The 24,078-nt window shown below is 36.4% G+C and overlaps 1 protein-coding gene across 2 annotated transcripts; it reads right to left on the bottom strand.

Annotated features, from left to right (window-relative positions):
- Nucleotides 1–10,525: 10,525 nt before the first annotated feature.
- On the bottom strand, nt 10,526–20,083 carry GA2 (Terpenoid cyclases/Protein prenyltransferases superfamily protein). Of its 2 annotated transcripts, XM_088955236.1 has the most exons (14): nt 19,511–20,083; nt 18,377–18,429; nt 17,994–18,279; nt 17,714–17,894; nt 13,324–13,541; nt 13,103–13,223; nt 12,929–13,026; nt 12,607–12,833; nt 12,362–12,474; nt 12,174–12,272; nt 11,845–12,060; nt 11,619–11,760; nt 11,287–11,532; nt 10,526–11,012 (listed from the first exon to the last, which is right to left on the bottom strand). In XM_088955236.1, the coding sequence occupies exons 1-14, from the start codon at nt 19,578–19,580 to the stop codon at nt 10,644–10,646; spliced, it is 2,439 nt and encodes an 812-aa protein (XP_088811362.1). In that variant the 5' UTR covers nt 19,581–20,083; the 3' UTR covers nt 10,526–10,643. The 2 variants fall into 2 exon arrangements, with proteins under 2 accessions (XP_088811362.1, XP_088811363.1); XM_088955237.1 differs by lacking the exon at nt 19,511–20,083 and having other exon boundaries at nt 17,994–18,298; nt 18,377–18,420.
- Nucleotides 20,084–24,078: the final 3,995 nt, after the last annotated feature.

The following is a 24,078-nucleotide window of genomic DNA, read 5'->3' on the forward strand; positions in this document are numbered from 1 at the left end:
AACCAAATAGGCAAGGGAAATAGACCATTCTGATTCCAATTCCAAGGGATTTAAATTTATTCCAATTCTGATTGTGAACCAAATTGATCCTAAGTGTTTTTTACTTCAACATAATTTACAATAGCAGTGGGGTTCAGGGTGGGGATCATACTCCCTGTCTGCATTGGTGGCTTGAATCCTCAAAATTTTAAAATTAAAATTATTTTTAGAAAATAGGTTTTATTAAAATAAGATATCTTTTAAATATGAATACATTTTAAATATATTTGATATATATATATATATATATATGTATATACATATATACATATATATAATGTAAATAATATTTTATTTAATATATATTCGGGGTAGGGGTAGGAAAAGAATTCATTCTCCATCCCCATCCTCGATTGGGTATCACTATCAATTCCCGCCCTTGCCACCATCCTCACCAAGGCAATCTCCGTCCTCGACCCCATCAAGTGAGGGAAGTGAGGTAGCCAACAGGGACAGGGAAAATTGCCACCCTTAGGCCCCGTGTGATGCATGAACATTTTTAAACAAAATCCATGTTCAAGGACCCTTGTTTGAAATTAAATATAAAAAACAAAAAAAAAATAATATTATATTTCATAATTATTTAACAATTAATTAAAAATAATTACTAAATTATTTAATAATTATCAATATATTATTTAATAATAATTATTTTCTAATAATTTTTAGAAATTATTGACTTTAATAAGAATATTTTAATAACAATAATGTGTTAACAGTATTTAATATTTATTAATAATAGTAATTTAATTATTGAATATTATAATTAATAATAAAAATGATTTATTTAAGAAATTAATAATTATTAATTTATTCCGAAATTAATAACTTATTAATAGTCATTATTTATTTATAAGTAATATGCATGACTAAATTGGTTCATGTAACATGTGTGGTTAGACCAAACATGAACCAGTATTAAAACTCGGTCTTGAGGGTTGGAATTGGATTGGGTTGTAATCTAACGGTGTGCCCCTTTGAGAGGAAAGATGAATATCTCTTTCGAAGAGTTTTTTTTTTTTTTTTTTTTTTTTTATGAATAACTTGGAAAGAAAGAGGGTGTTCTTATTGTAAGAGTGGGTTCTTTTTCCTCTATACGCATTCTTCTGGTTGAGAGAGTAAAAAAGGAGAATGAGGTGTATTAGGATTAAAGGTTGGTTTGGGTTGCAAACCATAAGGTACCATATTTTCGGTGTTAAACGCACAAGGTGCAAAAATAAAAACGCAAAGGGCAGTTTGTGCATGAGGTATTACAGGCCTTTTTAAAGCAATTTGCAAAAATGCACAAAAATAAAAATAAAATAAAAATACTAAATGCAACATTAATTAAAAATATATACTTAAAATTTAAAATAAATATTCTAAAAATCATGTAAAGTTAAAAATAAACAAACATAACATGTAAAACATAACCAAATGAAAATTTAATAATAAAATAAAGCATATAAAACATATTCAAGCATGTAAAGCATTCAATCTCTTTTTTTCCAATTGCATTACTTCATATAGCTAATGTAATGTAAAACACTTTGCATTGATTATTCTACAAGCCACCTTTGTTCCAAGCCCCATGAGGCGAAGCCCAAAACAAGTCCATGTTAGGGTCCTAAATTGTTAATTCCTACATAAAGAATGGTTTTATAATTTTAGTTGTTTCTTAAGAAGATATTTTATTAAGATGAAGGAATGAGCTACATTAGTAAGTAGGGGGTTCTACTCTACTCTGGCCACTAGGTTGGAGGTTCAAAAAATAACAAAAAGCACAAAAATTTAAAAAAGGTGCACACTAGGCACACGCCTTTTGAAAGTGTTGTAATTGGAGCCTAGGCACGACACATACCTTAAAATGTGCCTCGTTTGCTTAAATCATTGTGTGTACTATGTCTCATCCTTTCCATGGTGAGGAATGGTGTTTGTGGTGCTTGTTTTTGTCTTTGCTTGGATTTCAATAGTTTTGCTGCTATTGGATTTTTCTTGATTGCTTTGGTTTTGCAGATGCTATGGTTTTGTCTTGTGGGCGATTGTTGCAGGCTCAACATGTTTTGGCCGGATTAGTAAGGCAATTTGCCAAAATATCCAAGTGAATTGAGTCACATGCTACTATTGCTCGTTCTGATAATCCAACTATTTTTCTTTTTGGTGCGACCTCTACTAAGAGGGGTCCATTACCTTATATTCTACTCTTAGAATAACAATCAATGTATCAACACTATAAATATTCTTGATACACAAAATTTGCATATCAAGGAGCAAAACATTTTTTTTAATCTTTTTGGTGTCAGATTATGACAAGGGCCTCACATCAGTGTCTTTGAGCATATAAAAACATTAAAATTATCTAATTCTCTTTAAATAATGTATCAATATGCCTGATACGAGGCGTATCGTATTGATACTTTGAAACTTGTGTTGAATTTGATCCTACCTAATTACCACACAATATCACCAATCTTTAATTTTTTTTTCCTTTAGCCCAATTAATTAGTAAATGACGCAGCGTGGAAGCAATGGAACCCGGAGCTGACTATGCAAGCACCGGGCGTTCGCTAGCACCTAGCGAATAACACCGATTTCTCTAGGAGAGAGAAAAGGTGGCGAAAGTTAAAAGAAGAGAACTCAAGAAAATATGAAAAATATAAAGTATGAATTGATTAATAATTCTGGGAAATAGCAATATTTATAATACATTGAGAAATTATAAAATAATTAGGAAAGAAAAACTGTAATTGGATCGAACCCTTCTTGATCTTGGTCTTGATAGGATCGAACTCTCTTGGAATTCTTGGGCTTGATCTTCCACCATTGGATCTTCTTGGATCTAATCCATGAATCTTGGAAGTCTTGGATTATCTTGGTCTCTTGAATTCTTGATTATCTTGAATTCTTGATAATTCTTGAATTCTTGAATTATCTTGGGATTTTCTTGAATTATCTTGGACTCTTGAATTCTTGATGTATCTTGAATTCCTAAATTATCTTGGATTCTTTGAGTTTTTTGGCTTATCTTGAATTCTTCCCATGAGCTGTCGCCCATATGATGAGATGGGCCTCCATAAGTAAACCTTTTTATTATATTCTATCTACAATTTTTTGGTTCTCATTCTATGATCAATATAATATAGGCCCAACTGATTGTTAATAATTGAGAGGACTAGTTGGTTGCTAATTTATGTTTAAATATAATGACAATGAGTATTTTAAGTATTGGTACCTGATGATAATGTTAATTAAGATAAAAGCTTACTGTGTTCTTTGAAGTAATTCCAAGAATATGTGCCTCAAAAACTGATTAAGAAACATGAACTGATGAACATGTACATGAAGGGGTGAGATTTTTGGGCTGCAATTTTCCTTGTAAAGGAAAGGGAGATTTTTGTTGTAAAGGGGCTGAAAAATACAAATACAAAATTTGCACTGTACATATTTGTATTTATATTTTTGTATAAGTTTGGAAAGAATACAAATACAAATTTGTAGAGTGCAAAACCTTATATTTTGTATTATTTTGTATATAAAATTTGCACTGTACATACTTGTATTTGTACTCCTTCCAAACTGAGTAAATGCAATTGTAGTGGCATCTTATCTTTTGTTTCTCATAAAATTTACCATGGAATCATGAAAAGTGGTGCCAGCTGAAATCTCATTTAGAAAGTCCTCCCCCCCCCCCCCCCTAGCATTTCTTTTATGGCTTGGAGGATGATTTAGCGAAGCTTCTAAGTTCAATGAATATTGTTTATAATAGCTTGACATTTTATGCTTTTGCATAAATTTTAATGTATGTCTATATAGATCCAATCGGTGTACACAAGCCTACGGTAGCATGTCCCCACGAATCACAATTACAAATAAAACCTAAAGGAGGGAGATCCTACACATTAAACCTTAAGAAGTCTGTAGGATAGGATTGGGCTTGATGGGCTAGCCAATCTGCAACTTGATTCGCCTCACCGTAGGCATGACGGTACTTCAAACCAAAGTAAAACTGGTCTTCAAAGCAGTGCAGTCTTCAGTGATGTTTCGTATGCTCCACAGCGGTTGAATTTCTCCACGCAGACATGATATGACAAGCTTGAAGTCCCCTTCTATAATTATGGAAAACTCTTTGAAGTTTAAAGCCAGGTTATGGGCTTCCCATGCAGCCCAGGCCTTCGCCATATTAATTGTGGCCTCACCCAAAAAATACGTCTTTATATCCAGAACTTTTCCACCGCAATTTCTAGCAATGGCTGCTACTACACATTTGAAACCATTCGTGCAAGATGCATCAAAGTTAATTTTAATTGTGTTATGTTTTGGAGATTTCCAAATAATCGATCTCCACTCCTTAATGTATGCCTTAATTGTGTATTCCCCCTCTTTTAAATAGTCTTTGATCAGACTACGTTTGGAAATTATGCAAATGGAGTGTAAATCCCAGTTTAGGGTAAATTTGCACTTTGGTTCATTTTGTCTGTGTTTGACAATATTACATTTATGCATTGACAAATCACTAATGATAGAAAACACATTTTCCAATGCATATTTATATTGATAGTAAGATGTAAAAGTACACCAATAAAAAAGAAGTAAATTTGCATTCAAGTGGGCTTTTGATAAAAAAAAAACAGTCATGCTTTATTGGAATTCGCATTTGCATATATTACAACTAAAAATTTGTTTGGTAAAAAGGTAAAATTGTCAGTGTAAAAATAACCCAACTTTGCAATTTATATGGACCATTATATATTCTACATATTTGCATCATTTCCAAAGGCAGCCTTAGGCTTAGTTTGAAAGGAATGCAAATACAAATATATGTACAGTACAAATACATATAAAATAATATAAAATGCAACATTTTATACTCTAGATATTTGTATTTGTACCACTTCCAAACTAAGCTTCATTGATCTGGGTTAGTGTTGAATTAATATTGTACTGCTACAACCATTTTGTTGTTTGATAGGAGCTGCACAAGTTGAAGGGGGAGTGCATGATTTGGTCTCCTATGAAAAGAAAGCATTCTGAGAATACAAAGCTCCCTTATTCTCTGAAAATCATCTTCTTCATATCTTTCTTATTTGATCAAGATCTTCAAAATAGCAGAATCAGAATAATCCTGTTCTAGAATGACTAGGGAAGCCTGTTTGCTCGTTGGATTAAGATGTTATATATAAGCTGAAGTATAATTAATTAATAGATTGGTTCTCTGGTTTTGTTGTTATGCCAGAAGCGTTTCATGTTTTTTTGTTGTGCCATGCTGAGAAATAACATGAGTTATAGGTGAACTTGTTGACTGGTGCATTCAAAGAATATGGATTGGACTATAATATTAATCCTTTTTTCATCATGGATAGTGAATTGAATGATTGCAATTTAAAATCAGTTCATGGGTCGATATCTTGTATATGATAATTGCGTCTGTGGGTGGGAAAATGCTGGAAGCAAAAAAGCAATATAACATTTAGGCTGCATTTGGAAATGATGCAAATGGAGTGCAAATCCCAGTAATTTGCACTCTAGTTCACTTTTGTCTGTATTTGGCAACATTACATTTTTGTATTGACAAATGACAAACCAATGCATATTTACATTGATAATAAGATGTAAAAGTATATCAATAAAAAAGAAGTAAATTTGTACTCAAGTGGGCTTTTGATAAAAACAAAGCATATGTTTTATTTGAATTCATGTTTACATTCATTAGAGCTAAAAGTCTGTTTGGTAAGAAGGTAAATTTCTCAATGCAAAACTAGCCCAACTTTGCAATTTATATGAACCGTTTTACACTACATATTTGCATTCATACATATTTGCATCATTTCCAAACGCAGCCTTAGGCTCATTTTGGAAGGAGTGCAAATACAAATATCTAGAGTGCAAAACCTTGTATTTTGTATTATTTTATATGTATTTGCATTGTTTGTACTCATTCCAAACTGATGAGAAAATGTAGAAACCAAATATGTGTGGTTGTGGTATATATCTTTGGTGCCATTCCTATGAAACCTTAAACTTTCTAAAGTGAAGTGGATCTCGCACTTAGGATTTTTTTTGCCTTTGAACTTGTCAGGAAAAGGAAAATCCTGGCAAGCCCACACATTAAGGCCTGTAAAGGTTTCCTATCTTTTCCTTCTTTTTCCTACTTTTCCTTTCAAACCAAGAATGGCCTAAATTGACATATCTTGAACAATTTCATCTTAGGGTCCATTTGGTTCATGGGAATAGGGATCTGAAATCAGAACCAGAATAGTGAATTTCAATTATTTGATTGGGTTTCATTCCTATTCCTAGTGGAATGACATTCCCCAATTTAAGGGAATGGCCATTCTTTCCACCTCCCTTGGGAATGAGATCTCACTCCCAGATGATTACAATTTCATTTTGATTTTCATCTGAACAGGTTTTGGGAATAGACTATTCAAACTCTGATTCTGAGAGATTTGGATTCTAGTTTCAAAATTTCAATACAATTTTTTATTGTGAACCAAACAGACCCTCAGTTCTCAAAGATTGAATGTAGTGGCAAATCAGAATCTGTTGTTAACTTATAAGCCATCTGTCCGACACAGGAGTCAGTCCTCCACACCAAGAACAAGAGAGAAAAGAATTCATTGATTCAGTAGCTGCCAGGCTACCCATCTCTCGGTTGCTGCCAAAGAAGATTGAAATCTTCCATAGTTTAGCACCTGCCCAACATGAACTCGGATTTGCACCTCACATGAGCGCTCCCCCACATGCCACATGGCGCTACAACTGTGTCTTAGGAATACACAGAGAGATGTTCATTTGACTCAAAATGGTTGAATTTCTTACCATCACTTGGACACAAAATATGGTTTTGTTTTAAAAAGCATCAGTTTTTTATACTATTAAAATTATTATGTATTAATTTAATTAGTGAAACTTAATGATGGAAAATAAAAATGCCTTAAATATATAATTTGATGAGGAAAATGGGAGTTAATACCTTAAATGTGGGGTTTAATGAAAGAGAATTGAATGAAATTAATAATATTATCCAAATTACATTTTTTTGCCATCACAATAAAGAGGGACTATATTTTAAAATGAAGAGTATTTTAGTAAAGAAAATTTTCAGAAACATGAGACTCTATTCATACTTTTTATAGTAGTATAGATTATTATTGAAATTTATATTTGTAAATATTATCAAGAATAAAAAAAAGAATAATATAGGTTTATTAAAATTTAAGGTAACAAGAATAATATTTTGGGTTCATCAATTATATTTCGGTGTTTCCGAGGTGTGTCCCATTGGTTCACACGTCACATAAACTTCACATAAAGCATGTATTTATTGTGTCTATATACTTTATTTATGATCTTCCGAGACTTTGATTTCCCAAGTGTGTCTCATTGGTATTGTATACAAAGTGTATTAAACATTGATATTATGTCTTTTAAAATTGTATTTATGATATGAAGGAAAAAAAAAAAAACCTTTCTTATAGTATATGTTTGGCATCGATGCTTCAGATGATGTGTGGGTTGGAAGCACCGTTTTCTAAGAAAACAGTGTTTTTTTCTCTATTTGAAAACATTACTGTCGGGTAGGATGTTTTCTAGAGCAACAGCAACACTTTATGTTTGGTACTAGTGCTCCATGCCTGTTTTCAACATTGATACTCATTATAGGAAGTTCATGTCACTGTTGCGTCACGTCCTCATAGGCAGCAACGAGCTACAATATGAGAAAATACCAAATTTGGCGTTGCTCCAAACCATGCCTTCTTGATTTCCAAGGTGTAGCTTGAAGAACCATTTTTTATGGAAAAAACAGTTCCAAACAAATAGGTGTTTCTGGAGCACCGTTTTTTTTTACACATGGCACTGATGTATCACTGTTTTCTGGAGCAATGGCATTGATGCCAAACGGATGCATATTCTTTGTGTTTTTAAATTACCTTTTTAATGCTCCTTGCATTAAACTTTGACTAGATCTTTTAGACTATGTTTGGTTTGAAGGAAAAGGTGGGGAAGAGAAGGGAAAGATAGAAAAAGCTATAGAAGGTTTCCAAAGGTTTCCAAAGGTTTCCTTTCTTTTCCTTCAAACCAAACACAGCCTTAGCATATTCACAACGCACGCCATGTGTCCAACTGACATCCAAATAAACAATTTCTAAAAAAACATTTCCTAAATGTGCTCAAAAATAGATTCACATTTTATTAAAAAAATACTTGTTTCTTGATTAATTTAAGAATGACCTATGCTTGATTTCTTATTGTGTTTCATCTTCGAACTACTCTGTATAAATATATTTAATGCAGAAGTCTATATCAGTCATGTAGCCTACTTCTGGTTACTATTGCAAAGGTACTATTAAACTTATCCTGCTGTTCAAACTAAGAGTTTTTTTCTAAAGAGGTGTGGCAAGGGTTTGGGTGTAAGGTGAGCAATAGGGACATGACGGGTCACTTTGATTTTCCACATATTAGACTCCTTATACATTTAGTTTAGGTGGCATTTGATAAAACATTTCAAACGTATGAGGTCTAAAAATTTTGCTTTTCAGAGGTCATTGGCATTTGGGTTTAGGTCTGATTAGAGGATCTAAAACACAAATCCATATTTGAATTGGTAAGACATGAAACCATGTCTTATAAAAAACAGATGCATTTCAGACGTGATAAAATGACATTAATGCCCTCGTTATTGTCATTTATTTAATAATAATGATGATGATGATTTATTTATTCAAATAATACTAATAAATAAAAATATGTTTATTAATAATGTATTATTATTTAATAAATATTTATTAATATTATTATTATTATTGTTATTATTATTATTATTATTATTATCATTATTATTACCACTATTATTATTTGTTTATTTAAATAATAATATGTTTATTATTTAATAAATAATAATAATAATTATTATTGTCATTATCATTATAATTACTATTTATTTAAATAACATTATTAAATGATAATATGTTTATTAATACTGATAATAATGGTTTATTTAATATTATTTAATAATAAAAATTATATTATTATAAATATTTATTATTACTTAATAAATTTATTTATTTATTGAATAAATAATAATATTTGGTTTTCATCATATTTATATAGTAATAGGAATATTTCATAATATATTTATTAGTAATAATTTAAATATTTTTATTTATTATTAGTTAATAATAGTAAACACATATTTTTAATATAATAATAAATAATTATTTATTTATAAATATATAATATTTGTTTATTAATAGAATACTATTTTTGTTTAATGTTCGTTTTTATTATTTATAATATTATCAAATAGTCTATTTCTAAGGGTCAAATAGTAAGCTTCACAATTTCAGATGTTGGAGAATTGCTTCAACTCAAATGATCTTATTTCTTCAGAAGCTCTAAAACACAGAAAATCATTTCTACTTCTTTTCAGACTTCAAATCCAATTAATATCTTTTTAACTTCTCAGATTTCAGATTTATCAAATACCACCTTAGTCTTCTTTGCTAAACAATCTAATTAATAATTCTCTTTACTTCCATTTTGCATTTGGTGCATATTCATTGAGATGGGTGGTTTTAATTTTATCACTCATCATTTTTTTTTCTTCTAATACCCCTAAGTTTACTCCAGGTGGAGTGGAGGGGCAGCCACTTAAAAAATTTATTAATCATTATTAAAAGGGAGGTAAATCAAAATGGGAGAGAGCGTACAACCGCCCTCAAAACCCAACAGCAGAATACACAACCTCACCCTTTCACCCCAACCCAATACATGGCTCAAAAATTAACAAGATAGTCATCATTCATCAGTTTCTCACAAAGAATTTCGCAAAAATCCTTAAGAACTTTCTCCTTTTCAGTTTTTCTCTTATTCTCTTATTCTCACGCTAATAGGAAGATCTATGTTTTTTATTCTTCAATGTTTCTAGTTTGCAGTTACATACTTACATGACCACCTTGTACCTTGTAACAAGACCACTATTCTCATGTATTTTGTTTGGGACCCATCTTCCGTATGATAAATTTAGGTTAGGTTTTTATTTGTTCTAAGAGATTACATCACTTCATCTAAAACGAATGGGACTCACACTAGGTATTGAAAGCCTTTGTATATATTTTTTTTCTATTAAAATTGAAAGGTTCCATATTGTGTATATGTGTGTTTAAGTTAAGAAACTATGTTAAGAAAGTAATGTTTAAAAGTATTTTCAACTTATTAGGTAAAATTTCAATTAGTTGAGTCCCACACCATTTGAATTTGTGTTTTCGGCTCAGTTTGAAAGGAGTGCAAATACAAATATGTAGACTGCAAAACATTGTATTCTATATTATTTTGTATGTATTTGTACTGTACATATTTGTATTTGTACTCTTTCCAAACTGAGCCTTAATAAAATTTAGGGAAAATACCACTCTAGTACCCTGAACTTTGGGGGTAGTGTCAAGTTAGTACCCACTGGGAATAAATTTTGGGGTTAATAAAAAAAATACGTGCAAGACAATGCTACTTGAGAGTTGAGACTATATAGGATTTCCATGCATCTTTTGGGCTCTTATGGAGTTATTATCCAACAGGACCAATACAATATCTGAAAACATATGAAAATATATCTTCAAATAAGACAATTACATGGAAGATAAAAGGCCAGTGCATTCTTCTGCAGCTACTTTAGACATTTTCATCTTTTCTAATCTAAGGGGATCAAAGGGTTCATAAATAACTTCATTCACATAACGCATCATATCATGTGGAGATGTGAACCCATCATTCTTGGAGTAAAATAGGTGCAATACTTTGCTCATCTTCCAAAACAAATCCTTGCAAGCTCTTGGAACCACACTTCCATTTGTTTGTAATACTAATCCAAGAAGTTCCTTCCTAGTATTTTCAATCAAGCTTCTCATTTCTCTGATAACCTGCTCCTCTTTGACAACACCACGCCCATGAATCATTTGCAATGATACACCGTTCAATTTTCCCTGCTTTCCTTCCCTCTGCAAGATACACAAATTTTAGCAAAATGAGCAAACCACAAACCAACCAGAAAGGCCATTACCCAGTGATGGCCCTGGATATCCCGACTCTTGGAAGAGATGGACTGGAGATGGACCTAGCCTCCTGCATTTTGAGAATGGAGTGACCATTCTCAGACTTGAACCAACGTTTGTGCATTGGTCAACCCAAGATTTTACCACCGTACTAAGTGACATCCCCTAAAATGAGAAAATTCAATAACTACTGGACTAGTGATATAAGGAACTTCTTTACCTCAAATCCCTGGATATCATTCAGGAGACGGCCACATGTGCTCATGAGCTTGTACAAATTATGGTACTCTGGACTTCTAACAGCCTCCTCTGAAAGCGTGTCTCCGACGAGATAGAGAGCTGGGAGAACGATTGGTCCTAATGCAAATGATACATATCCATTTTCCATATATTCGTCCATAGTTGGCACTGATTTGTTCCTCAACCAGTCTGCCTCTCTCATCATTGAATTAAGCAAATTAAGCCACTGCACATTAAAAAAACGAAAAAAGAAGTTATCTTACTGTCTCTCAAACAAAGAGACTAGGAAGGATGATTACTGCTTAACCTTACAATTTCAACTAGGTGGTTTGTGACACAGCGTCTTTGGCATTTGAATGCTTTGTCTCCAATCTCATTAACTGTGCTGTGAATTGCTGAAAATATGATCTCAACTTGTTCAGAGCAGCGACCAATGGCAAAATTTTCATCCCACCTGGAAGGCATGAAACAATCATCTTGTAAAAAGAATAAAATTTTGAATCCACAAATAAATAAATAAATAAAAGCAAAAACTTACTTCTCAACTAATTTAATAAGGTTTTCTAGTTCTTCTTTAGAACCTCCAATGTCAAAGAAGTCGTCAACTACAGTGGTGAGTAGACTATTTTTGGCCCATGAAATGCGAACATCAGATAGCTCAGGAGAAAAAAGGGTTGCCGCAGCAGAGAAGTAGCAGTAGGTCAGCTTCTGCCTTGCAAACTTTAACTGATCTAATTTGTTGTCATTTACCCATCTGGTTATTTGGAAATGGTTATCAGGAGTCAGGAGTTAGCTATAAAATTACAGCCAGAATTATCTTTCTATAAACAACAGTCTAAATAAATTGGTACCTAAATGGATTAGTACCTCTCAAGCTCTTTGAGTTCTTTATGATATATCTCTTGACAGTTATTGAAGTCTTCAATTGCCAGTTCCAGGAATTCAATGTTATGAATATTTAAGCACCTGATAAACGGAAGAGATTGAATTGCATAATCAGGTTATGCTTTTCTTTTTACTTGCTTGCCCCTTTTGGATACTAGTAGCAGGCATACCTATATGATGTTTTTAGAATCCTTGGGTGATTTAAATTGTAGTGCTCCATATTTCTCCTGTTCTCTAGGCGTTCCAAATTAGCATAGTGGGGAAACTTAAGGGCATAATCAACCTGAATTGGATCAAAGGGGAACTCCAAGCGGTTAAGTATCAATAGAACAACTTGAGAGAAATTGATCAACATTAAGATAATTCCAATAAGGTAGAGAAGTTTCAGTTATGCCAACATGTCTCAAGAAATTACCTCTTGGGTAATATACCTACTGACTCCATCTCTGTTTTCCAGACATTTAGATATTTCCTGTTTCAGATACCAACTTAACCAGAATTGGTGTTTCTCTAGAACTGGTTCATTAGGGAATATCATGAACTGTGAAGCTTTGTACAACTCGAGAACAAAATGGATATCGTTCAAATGTCCTCCAAGTGAATCCAAGAAATGTTTTTCTTCGACAAATTGAGGTAATGCATCTACATAATAATTTAAATTTATTTAACCTCCAGCATAAGTAGAACTGAACTCATTGACATTTTGATGCAATTTCTGAATAGTCCAAACTAAATACCAGCAGCAATGTTGTATCCATTTGTGCGTAAGATCCGAAATGCCATGGCACAAACATCTAGGTCTAAGAATATCCTTTCATCTTTCTGCAACCAGCATCTGTTTATAGGCTAATGAGGCATTCTCCAATGGCTGCGAACTAACTAAAATAGAAAAACAATCCTTGAAATTTTACCTGTATGTTTCATCTAAAACATTTTTAATTTCATCCCTGAAATGCCGATCAATTCCCAACCCAATCAGACTGTCAATCATACAGAGTTGAGCGTGTATATCTAGAGGGTAAGTTGTGGGAACTGAAAATACCAATAGAAGAGAATCACTTTAATATTGTAATACTGTTATGGAAAGACATAACAAACTGTAGGTAAATGTTGGGTCATGGATGAGGTTTACCTGCACCACCAAATTCTTTTAAAACAGTTCTCAAATAACCAAGGCAGTTAGCATCCTGAAGGTGAGTAAAAGCAGCTGCTGTGGTAGATGGAGAATTAAATAAAGATCCATTCTTCCTTTGATATTTCATGACCTCTTTCCAATCCTGTAAATTTTGCAGTCCTTCTGCAATATAAGCTAGATAGGCCTTCTTTCCTTCAGAATTGCTTTCGGAGGCTCTAAATGAACATATGAAGATGATAACACAAAAATTTAGTAATAGTGGTTAATGAATAAGATGGAAATGGATCAAATTTGAATAGATAATTGTCTGGTTGGAACTGTGCAGCTAGACCCAATATAAGGGTGCAAATCAAGTAACTGACTTGAAGAATTTACACTGCATTTGGTTTGGTCTCTTGGGTTCTCATGCCAAGACCATTTAAATTTTAACAAATGTTCAACCAAGGCCAAACCAGGTGGCACCACTAACCCAATGCAAGTAATTATACTAAGGTATTCCAAAGGTTTTCTTATACCTGCATGTCTGGTAGTATACTTTTTTTGGTAAGAGTATAAATTTTAAGTTAACAAAATTGACACCAAAAGGATAAAACACCATTAAAAGTTTTATGCCTCTTAAACTTTAAGATGTCATTGCAACATTTGTATACCAACTCAAGGTAATAGTGAGTAAATCATCGTGTGAATTTTCCGGTTTTCTGTATATGATAAAATAAATATTTGATGCATTTAATCCATTCAACAAAATTAAGAATCAAAAGGAAGATGTAACCCAGAAGCATCAAAGAGATCATGTCAGTCAGTTCCAGTCCACTATGTGAGAAAACCTTAACAGTTAATGAAACAAAAAAATATGATTTTCTCCCCACAAAATATGAGCATGAGCCAAACTATAAAACTTTGGGAGAGAATAATTGAGTAATGATTAAGATATGGAACTAGCAGAAAACTAATTTGGATTCAAGAAGGGAGATTATCTATGAAAGCAATGTTCCCACATAGGAGATTAATAGAGAAACTAAGGTTACCACCCATTATATTCCAATTCAAAGCAGTTTTTTTTTTAAGCATGTGCTCTCTCTTATTCTGTTTCTTTAAGGGGTAAGGTTTATGTCCCACCCCCAGCTTTCATTAATAAAATTCTCCTTTTTTCTTCTAAAAAAACAAAAAAAAGGAGTGAGTTCTACTTGGTATTTATTGATTTAGAAAAAGTAGTGTAGGTTGTCAAGACTGCTATTCAGTCTTGATCACTAAGAGATTTCAGGTTCGATGAGAAGAGAATGTGAAGAAGATGTAGAAGAAAGAGTGATGGAAGAGCAATAGAACACAGAATTTTAGGAGAACAGAATGTCAAAAAATTCTGCCGCCGCAAATTTAAGTTAATATATATAGGTTATGCTAGTTACATGAAAGGACATATCTGCCCTTGGTGTTTACATCATAACTGCTAACAAATAACAAACAATATAAAACTGAAACTAGAAATAACAGAACAGAAAAATAACCACAGCTGTGACTAGATACATTCTAACCTACGGACAGAGTGGGACCACATCTGTGGGGCCCACATCACTGTTCTCTACAAGTAGATTATAGAGAAGTCATCTTATGGGCTTCGGGAAACAAAAGGGCTTCATATAAGTATACAAATATCATCAGGGATATGTATGAAGGAGCAATAATGTGAAGATTTAGTAAGGGTTCCTCGAATCATGCCATTATTCCATCCTGGTTAATGGTACCACATAAGATTTCTTCACAATAAAAAAGATTTAAGACAAAGCAACCCCTTCCCCCTATTCTTGTTCACTTTGGTGTCTAATCTCCTTAGTTACCTTATTTCAAATTTCAAGAGCCAAAGATAGGGGGTTAATTAGAGGTTTGAGGGTAGGAAGAGAGAAAGGGTTATTATCTCTCACTTGCAATTTGCAGATGATATTGTTATCCTTTGCAAGGACAAAGGAAACTTAAGGGATGACAATCTCCACTTCTTAATTATGCTTTGAGACTTTGAGTGTACTTCCAACCTGAAAGTGGATCTTTGTAGAAGCTATTTGGTAGGTATATATTTGGAAGGGTTGGTGATAGGGAACTATCCTCTCAATTTTCATAATGCTTGTGTTGGTAGCAAAAAGATTGTAGAAAATAATGTAAGACTTTCTTTTAGGAACCTAGTGGTTCTACAAAGGATCATCTAATAAAATGGAGTAAATGTGAGCAGAAGGAATTATATTTGCTTGATAAATAGTTGTGACATTTCCAATTTGATGCTAACAAACTTTGGCATGCCATGATTACAAGTATCCATGGCCTTTTGAACAGGATGTACTGCAAGTTTAATAGCTAGGTCATCTTTCTTGTCTCCTTATACCTGCCCTTTTGGTACAACACATAAGTTTGATGCTTCTGCTGGGAACAAAATAAAATATACACCTTTGATGAAGACGTTTCCTGCCTTAAAGAATTAGATTAAGTTTAATATTGATGGTAGTAGCATAGGCAATCCAGGAAGCTGGGGTATAGGTGGGATCTTTAAAGACCACAATGTCAAGGATTAAAGTTGGGAAAATTGTTAGATTACAGGGACTTACTAATGGAAGGAGACTCTTGGATGGTCCTGAAATGCTTATTGCATCAAAAATCATGGACTCATAAAAAAAATAGGGATTGTTGTGTTTCTGCCCAACACAGACACTGATTCGAGAGTATAGTGAGAGAGAGAGAGAGGTTTCTGGGTTGAATCAAGGTATGTTTCTTATTGCTTTGCCCTTTATTTATAGATGTACAAATTGACAGTTGTAACAACTCAAGAATTCAAGAATCAAGATTCCCACTTGTATCTTGCATAACTGGAGATAGCTGGTTTTATTCCATGTGCTCTTTTCCTTGAGTAACTTGTTTGGTAACTGGTTTACTGACTCCCTTTTGTTCTTGGTTTCTAACAGTTCCTTCCCCATCTCTGAAGCAGCCTGGTCCTCGAGGATGAGGTGAGGAAACTGTTGTCTTAGTACTGAGCAGGCCTCCCATGTTGCATCCTCTAGAGGAAGTCCTTGCCATTCGACTAAAGCTTCCCATTCCAGTTGCTAATGTTGTTTGATCCAGCGATAACCCCAGATATGCCTTGGTTGTAGAATGGCTTTGTCCATCCTCATCAAATTTTGGTAGAGCTGGGGCAATGAGAGTTGAAGTTCCCACATGTTTTTTTAATTTTGATACATGGAAAACAGACTGGAGACGGCAGGATTGGGGAAGAGTTAATTTGTATGCAATTGCTCCAACCCATTCAGTGATGGGAAATGGTCCATGGTACCTTGTAGATAACTTGTGTTAGATTTTTCGTCCCAATGAAACTTGCCAATAGGGAAGAAGCTTCAGATAAACCAAATCAGTCCATTGACAGCCCAACCACCACTTCCCTATTGGCACAAGTTTCTCCCCAATCCGAACTCAGTCCATTGACAGCCCTAGATAACATATGAAGAAGCTGACTAAAAAGCTTATTTCTTTGTCTTTTAGTCAATAAGTTTTTAAGGAAGTTGTGAGCTCATGAATGGTTGAAGCTGAAGTTAGATAGATTACTATACCATTGAATGTTTTATCATTTAATTATTTTATCCACTAAAAGACAAAGCAATAAGTTGTTCAGTTCAGCAACTTCAGCTGTTATGAAACGACCCCTAAGACAAAAAGAGAAATTTTATAAGATAGTCATAAGACCAACATTATTATATGGAACATGGTACTGGGCAATCAAGAAAGAAAATGGTTAAAAATATGGCTTTAGTTGAGATGATTGAGTTGCAAGACTACAAAGGAAAGAATCAAAAGTGAGCATATAAAAAAAAACATTGGAGTAGCTCCAATTGATGACAAGATGAGGGAAAGTTGGTCATCCAGACTGCATCAATGAGTGACCTGGCGCAAGTATAAGGCTCTAAAAAAGCAAGAGGAAGACCAAAGAACGTATCCTTTGAAGTGATAAGATCAAAGGACTGTATTTAGAATCAGTTGAGTTGAGTAGAGAAGAAGATGAACATGGCCTCTTTGCTCGAATTGTACTAAACAGAAGATGAATCTACTTCTAGACTTCAGCCTCAAAATATTTCTCCTTAACACCCTATGAACAAAAAGCAGGTAGAAAGACCAACTTTGCTGCAATGACCATGAACCTAAACCTATGAGCAGAGATGCAAATGAAAACTGCGGCCTGTTGGATAGATGAAAATATGGGCATACGGAACTTTATGAACCTCCAATTATTATATTAAATGAATTAAAAGTTTTGAACATGATAACCAAATATCAATTACAGAAGATGTTTGAGATCACGAAATTGCTTTAAGAGAAAGATGACAAAATGAATAGCAAAGAAACAAAAAAAAATGACCTTCTGAATTCCAAATTTCTCTTGCGAAATAGAGCATCTGCAATTGTAGAGCTTAAAGGAAGAACCAAACCCATCTCTCTAGCATATTCAATCATTCCAGGAAATGTTATATCAAACCCAATTGGAGCATGTTGCTTCTCATCAGTGGATGAGGGAAAATTGGAAACAATAAAATGGATACCTGTCAATTAGAAACCAAATTCAATTTGAATGAACACAAACAAAACATCAATGCAAATTAGTGATGGATAGAACAACTAAGCAGAACAGCAAATACTACCTTTTTCTATGTGGTTGGTGCCAATGTTCCATCGTTTTAGTGCAAGAACACAAGCCAAAGTGGATGACAAAGCATCCTTAATTAGTAAGGGATGGGAATGAGGGAGACACCATGAACCATCAGGCAACTGATTCTCCAACAACCAGTTTACACACTCAGGGAAATAAGGGGATTGAGGGGAATTTGGAGAAGGAACCATTGCTACCCAAGCTGTGTCATATGCAGAAACCGAAAGCTCAATCTTGGTAAACAGTTCCCTGATTCTTTCCTTAGGCTGGTGGGAGCACTGCAGAATGATTCAACTTCTGCTTGATTGATACATTTGATGCACTTGAACATAAAAGAAAAAAAAGGAATGGAACAGAAAAGATAGGTATTCATACCATAGTGGCATTGCTTGCTCTACCACCTGTTTTTGTTCCATATATATCTGGAACTGCAAAAAAAAAAAAAAAGGTCCACCAGAGAATTAAGAGATAGAACATATCAATCAACATCAGGACAATATTGCAGAAAAGTAATGAAGTCCAACCTTAAAAAGAAAAAAAAAATGCATAGGACATGTAAATTGCTCTTTTGTTTTGTAGAAAGTAAACTGCTCATTGAAGTGCACCAATCAATGCTTCAATGGCTTAAACATGGTAAAGATTACGAGGAGGTAGTGTAACAAATGAATACTAAAAGTTGTTTGTAAAGTATCCTAAATTTATACATGAAAAGGAAGAGGAAACAGATATCAAGAATTGCAAATGCTGAAATACAGTAGGACACGGTTCAAAAACACGAAAGCTAAATTAAAATCAGGATTCATCTTATCGCTGAGTTTTAATTGGAACTTGTAAGCCATTTGGGAAATTTTCAACAAAAGCACAGATATGTAGTAATTAATTAAAGGAGTCAGTATAAGTGGGGGAAATTGGGGATAAATGTCTGAATACTCTAGAAAACCGATAATTCCTATACATGAAAACAAACAGGAAAACAGATTCCAACAATTTCAAAGGCTGAAATGCAGTAAGACCAACCTGACTCTAGATAATTCAAACTGAATCATAACCACAAATAGAGAAATTCAATGACGAAGAAACCTTGAATGGATTTTAAATACCTCTAACCTGTTCTGAACTAAGAGTAAAACTAAAATAAAGAAAATAAGACGGTAAGTACTAATTCAAACTAAAAAAACAACCATATCGTGCCTGAACATTTTAACTTAGCTCTGTTAAGAAGAAAACAATGTAAAAGCTGCAGAACGATTAATACATGGTGGTAAAAATTAGGAAATACATACATGCAAACATACATTCCAGAGAAAGAGAGGTGATTCCGATGATAAAATCCCAACTGTAAAATGACTACATTTACACAGATGCAACATACAGCTTTATGGCATATTCTATTCTTTGGCACCATATAAACACATTGTAATCCTATCCTAACTGAAGAAGCAAGGGAAACAAGAAAGAGAAAATATACTACTCTAAACCGTCACTAGCATCGAAAAACCGGAGACCAACCTGAAAGGGACGAATTCTGCCACCTTTGGGGTTTTTTGAGGAGGAGATTGTTGGGGTAAATGAGAGACATGGTAGTAGAGAGAGAGTTGAAATTGCAGAAGACAAGCTTTTACGTGAGGGGGATAGGGAGACGAGAAGAACAGAGAATCCAGAGTTTCAACTTTCAATTCTGTATTTTTCGTTGAATCAAGCCAGAAACCAAGCCACTAATTTACAGTGGCATTGCTATCATCCTGTCAGTCGCGAAAAAACTTGGGATTTTCGCCCCTGTTAAATACTTAAGATCACCGTGAATCTGACCGTTTCCTCTGTAAATTAGCATTTTTCTTAAACTCATCATAATAATGTCAGATTAGCAGGACGACTGAACGACTGAAATCATCATTAGTAAAGTATCTTCTTCGCCTAAGATTAAGAAGCTAATCACCATTGAAGAAGGTGATTTAGTGGTTCGCCCACCTCTAATAAAATGCAAACTTTTTCATCAGTAACACGAGCCTTTGGGCGGAGGCCGAGTTAGTTTGTTCTTGAAACACGACGGAGATGTGACGAACGACATCCATCAGATTTATCGCTTTTCCAAGAAAGTATAGGATATGGGTTTTGAGCAAAAACTTGCCACGTGTAATTCATTTAATGGGATGATCAAGCACCTCCCAAGTAACTTTGGTGTAGGACCCACCATTAGTTTGATTGGCTAAGCCCAAGTCTTTATGGTTGTTAGAGAGAAGATAAAATTAGGCAGTAACTAATATACTTATATTGTGCTGTCGTTCCCGAGGTTCAAAAGTATCGATACGTATGCGTCCATGGCTTTCTGATATGTTCTTTCAAGAATTGTATTGGGTCAGATACTGGTTCTTTCTGATATATTCTTTAAGAATTGTATTAGGTGAGACACTGGTTCAGAGGTAGTCAGGTTTTAAATTGATCTTCTTAATCAGTTTTGAAAAAAATAAATACAACTTAGTACACTTTTAACTTTGATCGGTCCCACTATATCTCTCAAAAATGGCTCCACCACATTACAGAGGAGCTTTTAATTTTAAGTTTAACAATGGCTTCCAATTCAATGTAGGCATCGGAGCCTTATCAGCAAATCTCATAAACTTTTAGAGTTGGCGTCTCTATTTTGATCCGGCTGCAGTCCCAACTTCCATCCTAATTAAGCTGGTGACATCTCTCATGTCCGCTTTGATGAATGGAGTTGTGGGTACTGGCTCGACCTTCATATCTGATGCTGTGCGATCCAGATATTCCTATCCGGCAGAAATATGGCTCCTATCTGGTTATGGACGGTGTCTAAGACAAAGAGGAAGGTGAAGAATTTTCGGGGAGCTCATTCGGCGGGAACACTCCGATGCTTAAGTTAGAACTCTGAGAGAACCGAAGAATACAAAGAGAGAGCTAAGAGTGAGATGGCACAAATTTAGTACTTTGGCTCCTCGAGGGTCGGGGTCTTTTTATATTGGGGATCTCTCAAATCAGGCGTAACTGCCTCTACCACAACCATTACTGTCAGAGTCAAGGTGGCGGATGCGGATAGCTGTTGCAGGGTACGGACCTGTCAGGCATGCCACATCTGGCAGAAGTGGCAGGCACGACGCCGCCTGACAAGAGACGTGGGCGCAGCCTCCAGATTCGGCAGGTACTATTGTCAAGCAGATCTTTCTTGCAGGTTGCGGAGCTACTTTGCACCGAGCTGCCTTGGTCCGGTCTACCTTATGCCAGGGTGCTGGGGGTACGCCGAGGTGCTTATGCTTGAGGCAAGCCTTAGGTAAGTATGGGCAGGAGTGTTAATGGGGTTGTCCCGAAGTGCTTCCACTTTGGGATACTTACCCATAGATTGGGGTGTTCCCTTCTCAGGAAGGAAGAGTTCGGGGCCCGCAGGGCACTCCTCCCTTAGGGAGAATTCGAGGTAAGCTGGATGCTTCTTCTCGACGAGTTGCCATGCCCACCGAGTTGTATCGCCGGGCTCCGGCAAGTTCATTACACCGAGTTATGGCCAGACTGCCACGCTGAGTTGTCACTTATGCCAGGTTGTACCCACGTGTCCCGTGCTACGAGGTTGGGCTAAAACACCCTCCATCAATTGCCCCCCACTCCCCGTGTTGGGGGTTCTGACCCAACGCGGGGAGTCCGCAGTGTGCTGGGTGGATTTGGCTCGGAGCTCGGTCCTTCTGGTCAGGCAGCTTATTGGTTAGCCAGTTCACTATTCGGCTCAATCAAGGGCAACCTGGGTCGCATATAGTCTACGCACGGACGTCACACGATTTATGGACTCCACGGATGTCAAAAAACACGCTAAAACGATTTCGCCTTAGGGGTCGCATAGCCGGTTTTCTTGAGAGCCGTCAGATCGTCTTGATCTTGACCGTTGATGCCCAAGTACAGTGGCTATAAATAGTGGGGGTCCTGGTCATTTTTCCCTCGCCATAAGTTCTCAGCATTCATCTTGAGCTCGCGTCTAAGGTCTCCAGCTCGGGTCAATTCTCCCTAGTTCGGTTGTTTTTCCTTAGTGAGTCCCCTTAGCTTTTCTTTCTGTTTCCTTTCCTTCCAGTTCGTTTTCATTTTCTCCACTATGTCTAGTTTCGATAGCCAACTGGATGAGCCCGAGGTGGGTACCTCAGCTCAAGGTGACCCCACCGAAGTCCAGTATCACGAGGAGCGGGAGGCCTCGGGTAATCTGGCGTCCACCTCTCACCGAGGTCGGATGCCAGATAGGTTTGGTCCCTCCACTATGTCCCTAGAGAGGCTCCGATGCCTCATCTGACAATACAATATATCTAGGGAGTATACCTACAGTCTTCCTGCGGGTAACTTCCCATGGGAGCACGGTCCTGACGAGATCGTGATCTTCCGGGAGCAGCTTATAATCGGGCTCTGTCTTCCTTTCTACCCTCTTATCATAGAGGCCCTAAACCACTTCAACGTCACAATAGACCAACTTCACCCGAACTCCGTTCGTAACGTGGTCGGGACCATATCCCTTTGCTTCAAGTACGTCCTTCCTTTGAACTTAGATATTTTTTGTTCGATCCTCTCAATAAAGAAGAGCGCTTCAAGCATTCTCCCCAAGCACAAGCAAGCCTACTACTTGTCCCCTCATCCAGGTTTTAAGTTATTACACAAGCTTCCTAGCAAAGTCCCGGTCTGGAAGAAGGACTACTTTGTAGTCTGGAACACCACTGGTGGCACTTCTCCACTCATTGGAGGGCGGCTATTCAAGACCTCGGTGTTATCCTGGACAAGAAGATAAGGGAGACGCTCCAATCATGGGCTGAGCTCAGGTTTAATTACAAGGATTATATCACCGAGAGCAAGCTCATACAGGTCGGCTTGAGCCCGGGTAGGTTGTCTTACCTAGAGTTAAAACATTTTCCCTTTGTGGTTTGTACCTTTGAGTTACTAACGCCGAGCTTTATTGTAGGACCCATGGAAGAAGAGAAGCTCAAGGGGGAGAGGCTCTTCAGCCATATGAAGGGGAGGAAGAAGCGAGCTACCAAGAGAGCTCGCGTCGAGTCCCCGCAGGCTCCTACCTCTGAGCCTGAGCTCCCTGATGTTCCTCCGATCATTGACTTGGAGGAGATCTTACCACCTTCGGATCCCGAGACATCAGCAGAGCTTGCTCCAAAGGCGGATGCGAAGCCCGAGGTCACCACCGAGGCCGCTGATGCAGCGGTTGAAGCTTTCGTGGAGCCCATTCGCACAACCGAGATGGCTATTTCCAGCTCAAGGAGTCAAGAGGGAGCCCAAAGCATCTTGGTCCCTCAGTGCAGCCTTCGAAAGAGCAAGGGGGTTGTCTACACCGAAGAGATCTCTATTTGGGCCGACCTCACTCCTACTCAGCTCGGAGCCTGAGCTGCCACCATTGTGGTAAGTTACAAAGACTTCTCCCCCTATCCTCCCCCCCCCCCCTTTTTTTTATATCTCTTCGGTGCTAACCAATCCTCTCTAGTTAGATGAACTCCACTGTGCAAGCCTGGAACCTTTAGTCTGAAAGGCACCTGAAGCGAGCTCTAGCTACCGAGGACTCGGCTCGCATAACCCACACCGATCTGAGGGCAGCTCGCAACCAAATCTATCGGCTGGAGAGCGATGCTTCAGCTCAAAAGAATGTCATCGAGGCGCTGATAGCGGAGAAAGAGGAGCTAGCACGTGAGAGGGATGAGCTAAAAGAGCGACGTAAAGACCCTCAAGGCAGGCAAGGGGGCATGGTTAGCTTGGTGGTCCAACCCATTGTATGCCGAGATGGACTAAGCACCGTAGGGTCCATACCCGAGCTGCTTGTGTCCCTGGCATACTATGCACTGCAGTGCCGAGGCCCTTGGTTAGCTCGGTGTTTTAGCCCTTTGGCTAGGGGTAGTGACTCCCTCCTAGAGTCTGCCCATGCCGAAGAGGCGACTGGGTCTTATAGTGCCGAGGCCATCATTAGTTCGGCATTTTGGCCCTCAGGCTCTAGGAGCGACTACGGTCCACCCCCTCCTGGAGTTTGCCTATGCCGAAAAGACGAGTGGGTCTTATAGTGTCGAGGTCATCATTAGCTCGGCATTTTGGCCCTTGGGATT

The sequence above is a fragment of the Nelumbo lutea genome, chromosome 7, assembly GCF_056320005.1.
Source record: "Nelumbo lutea isolate HS-2025 chromosome 7, American lotus-T2T, whole genome shotgun sequence".
Lineage (NCBI taxonomy): Eukaryota > Viridiplantae > Streptophyta > Magnoliopsida > Proteales > Nelumbonaceae > Nelumbo > Nelumbo lutea.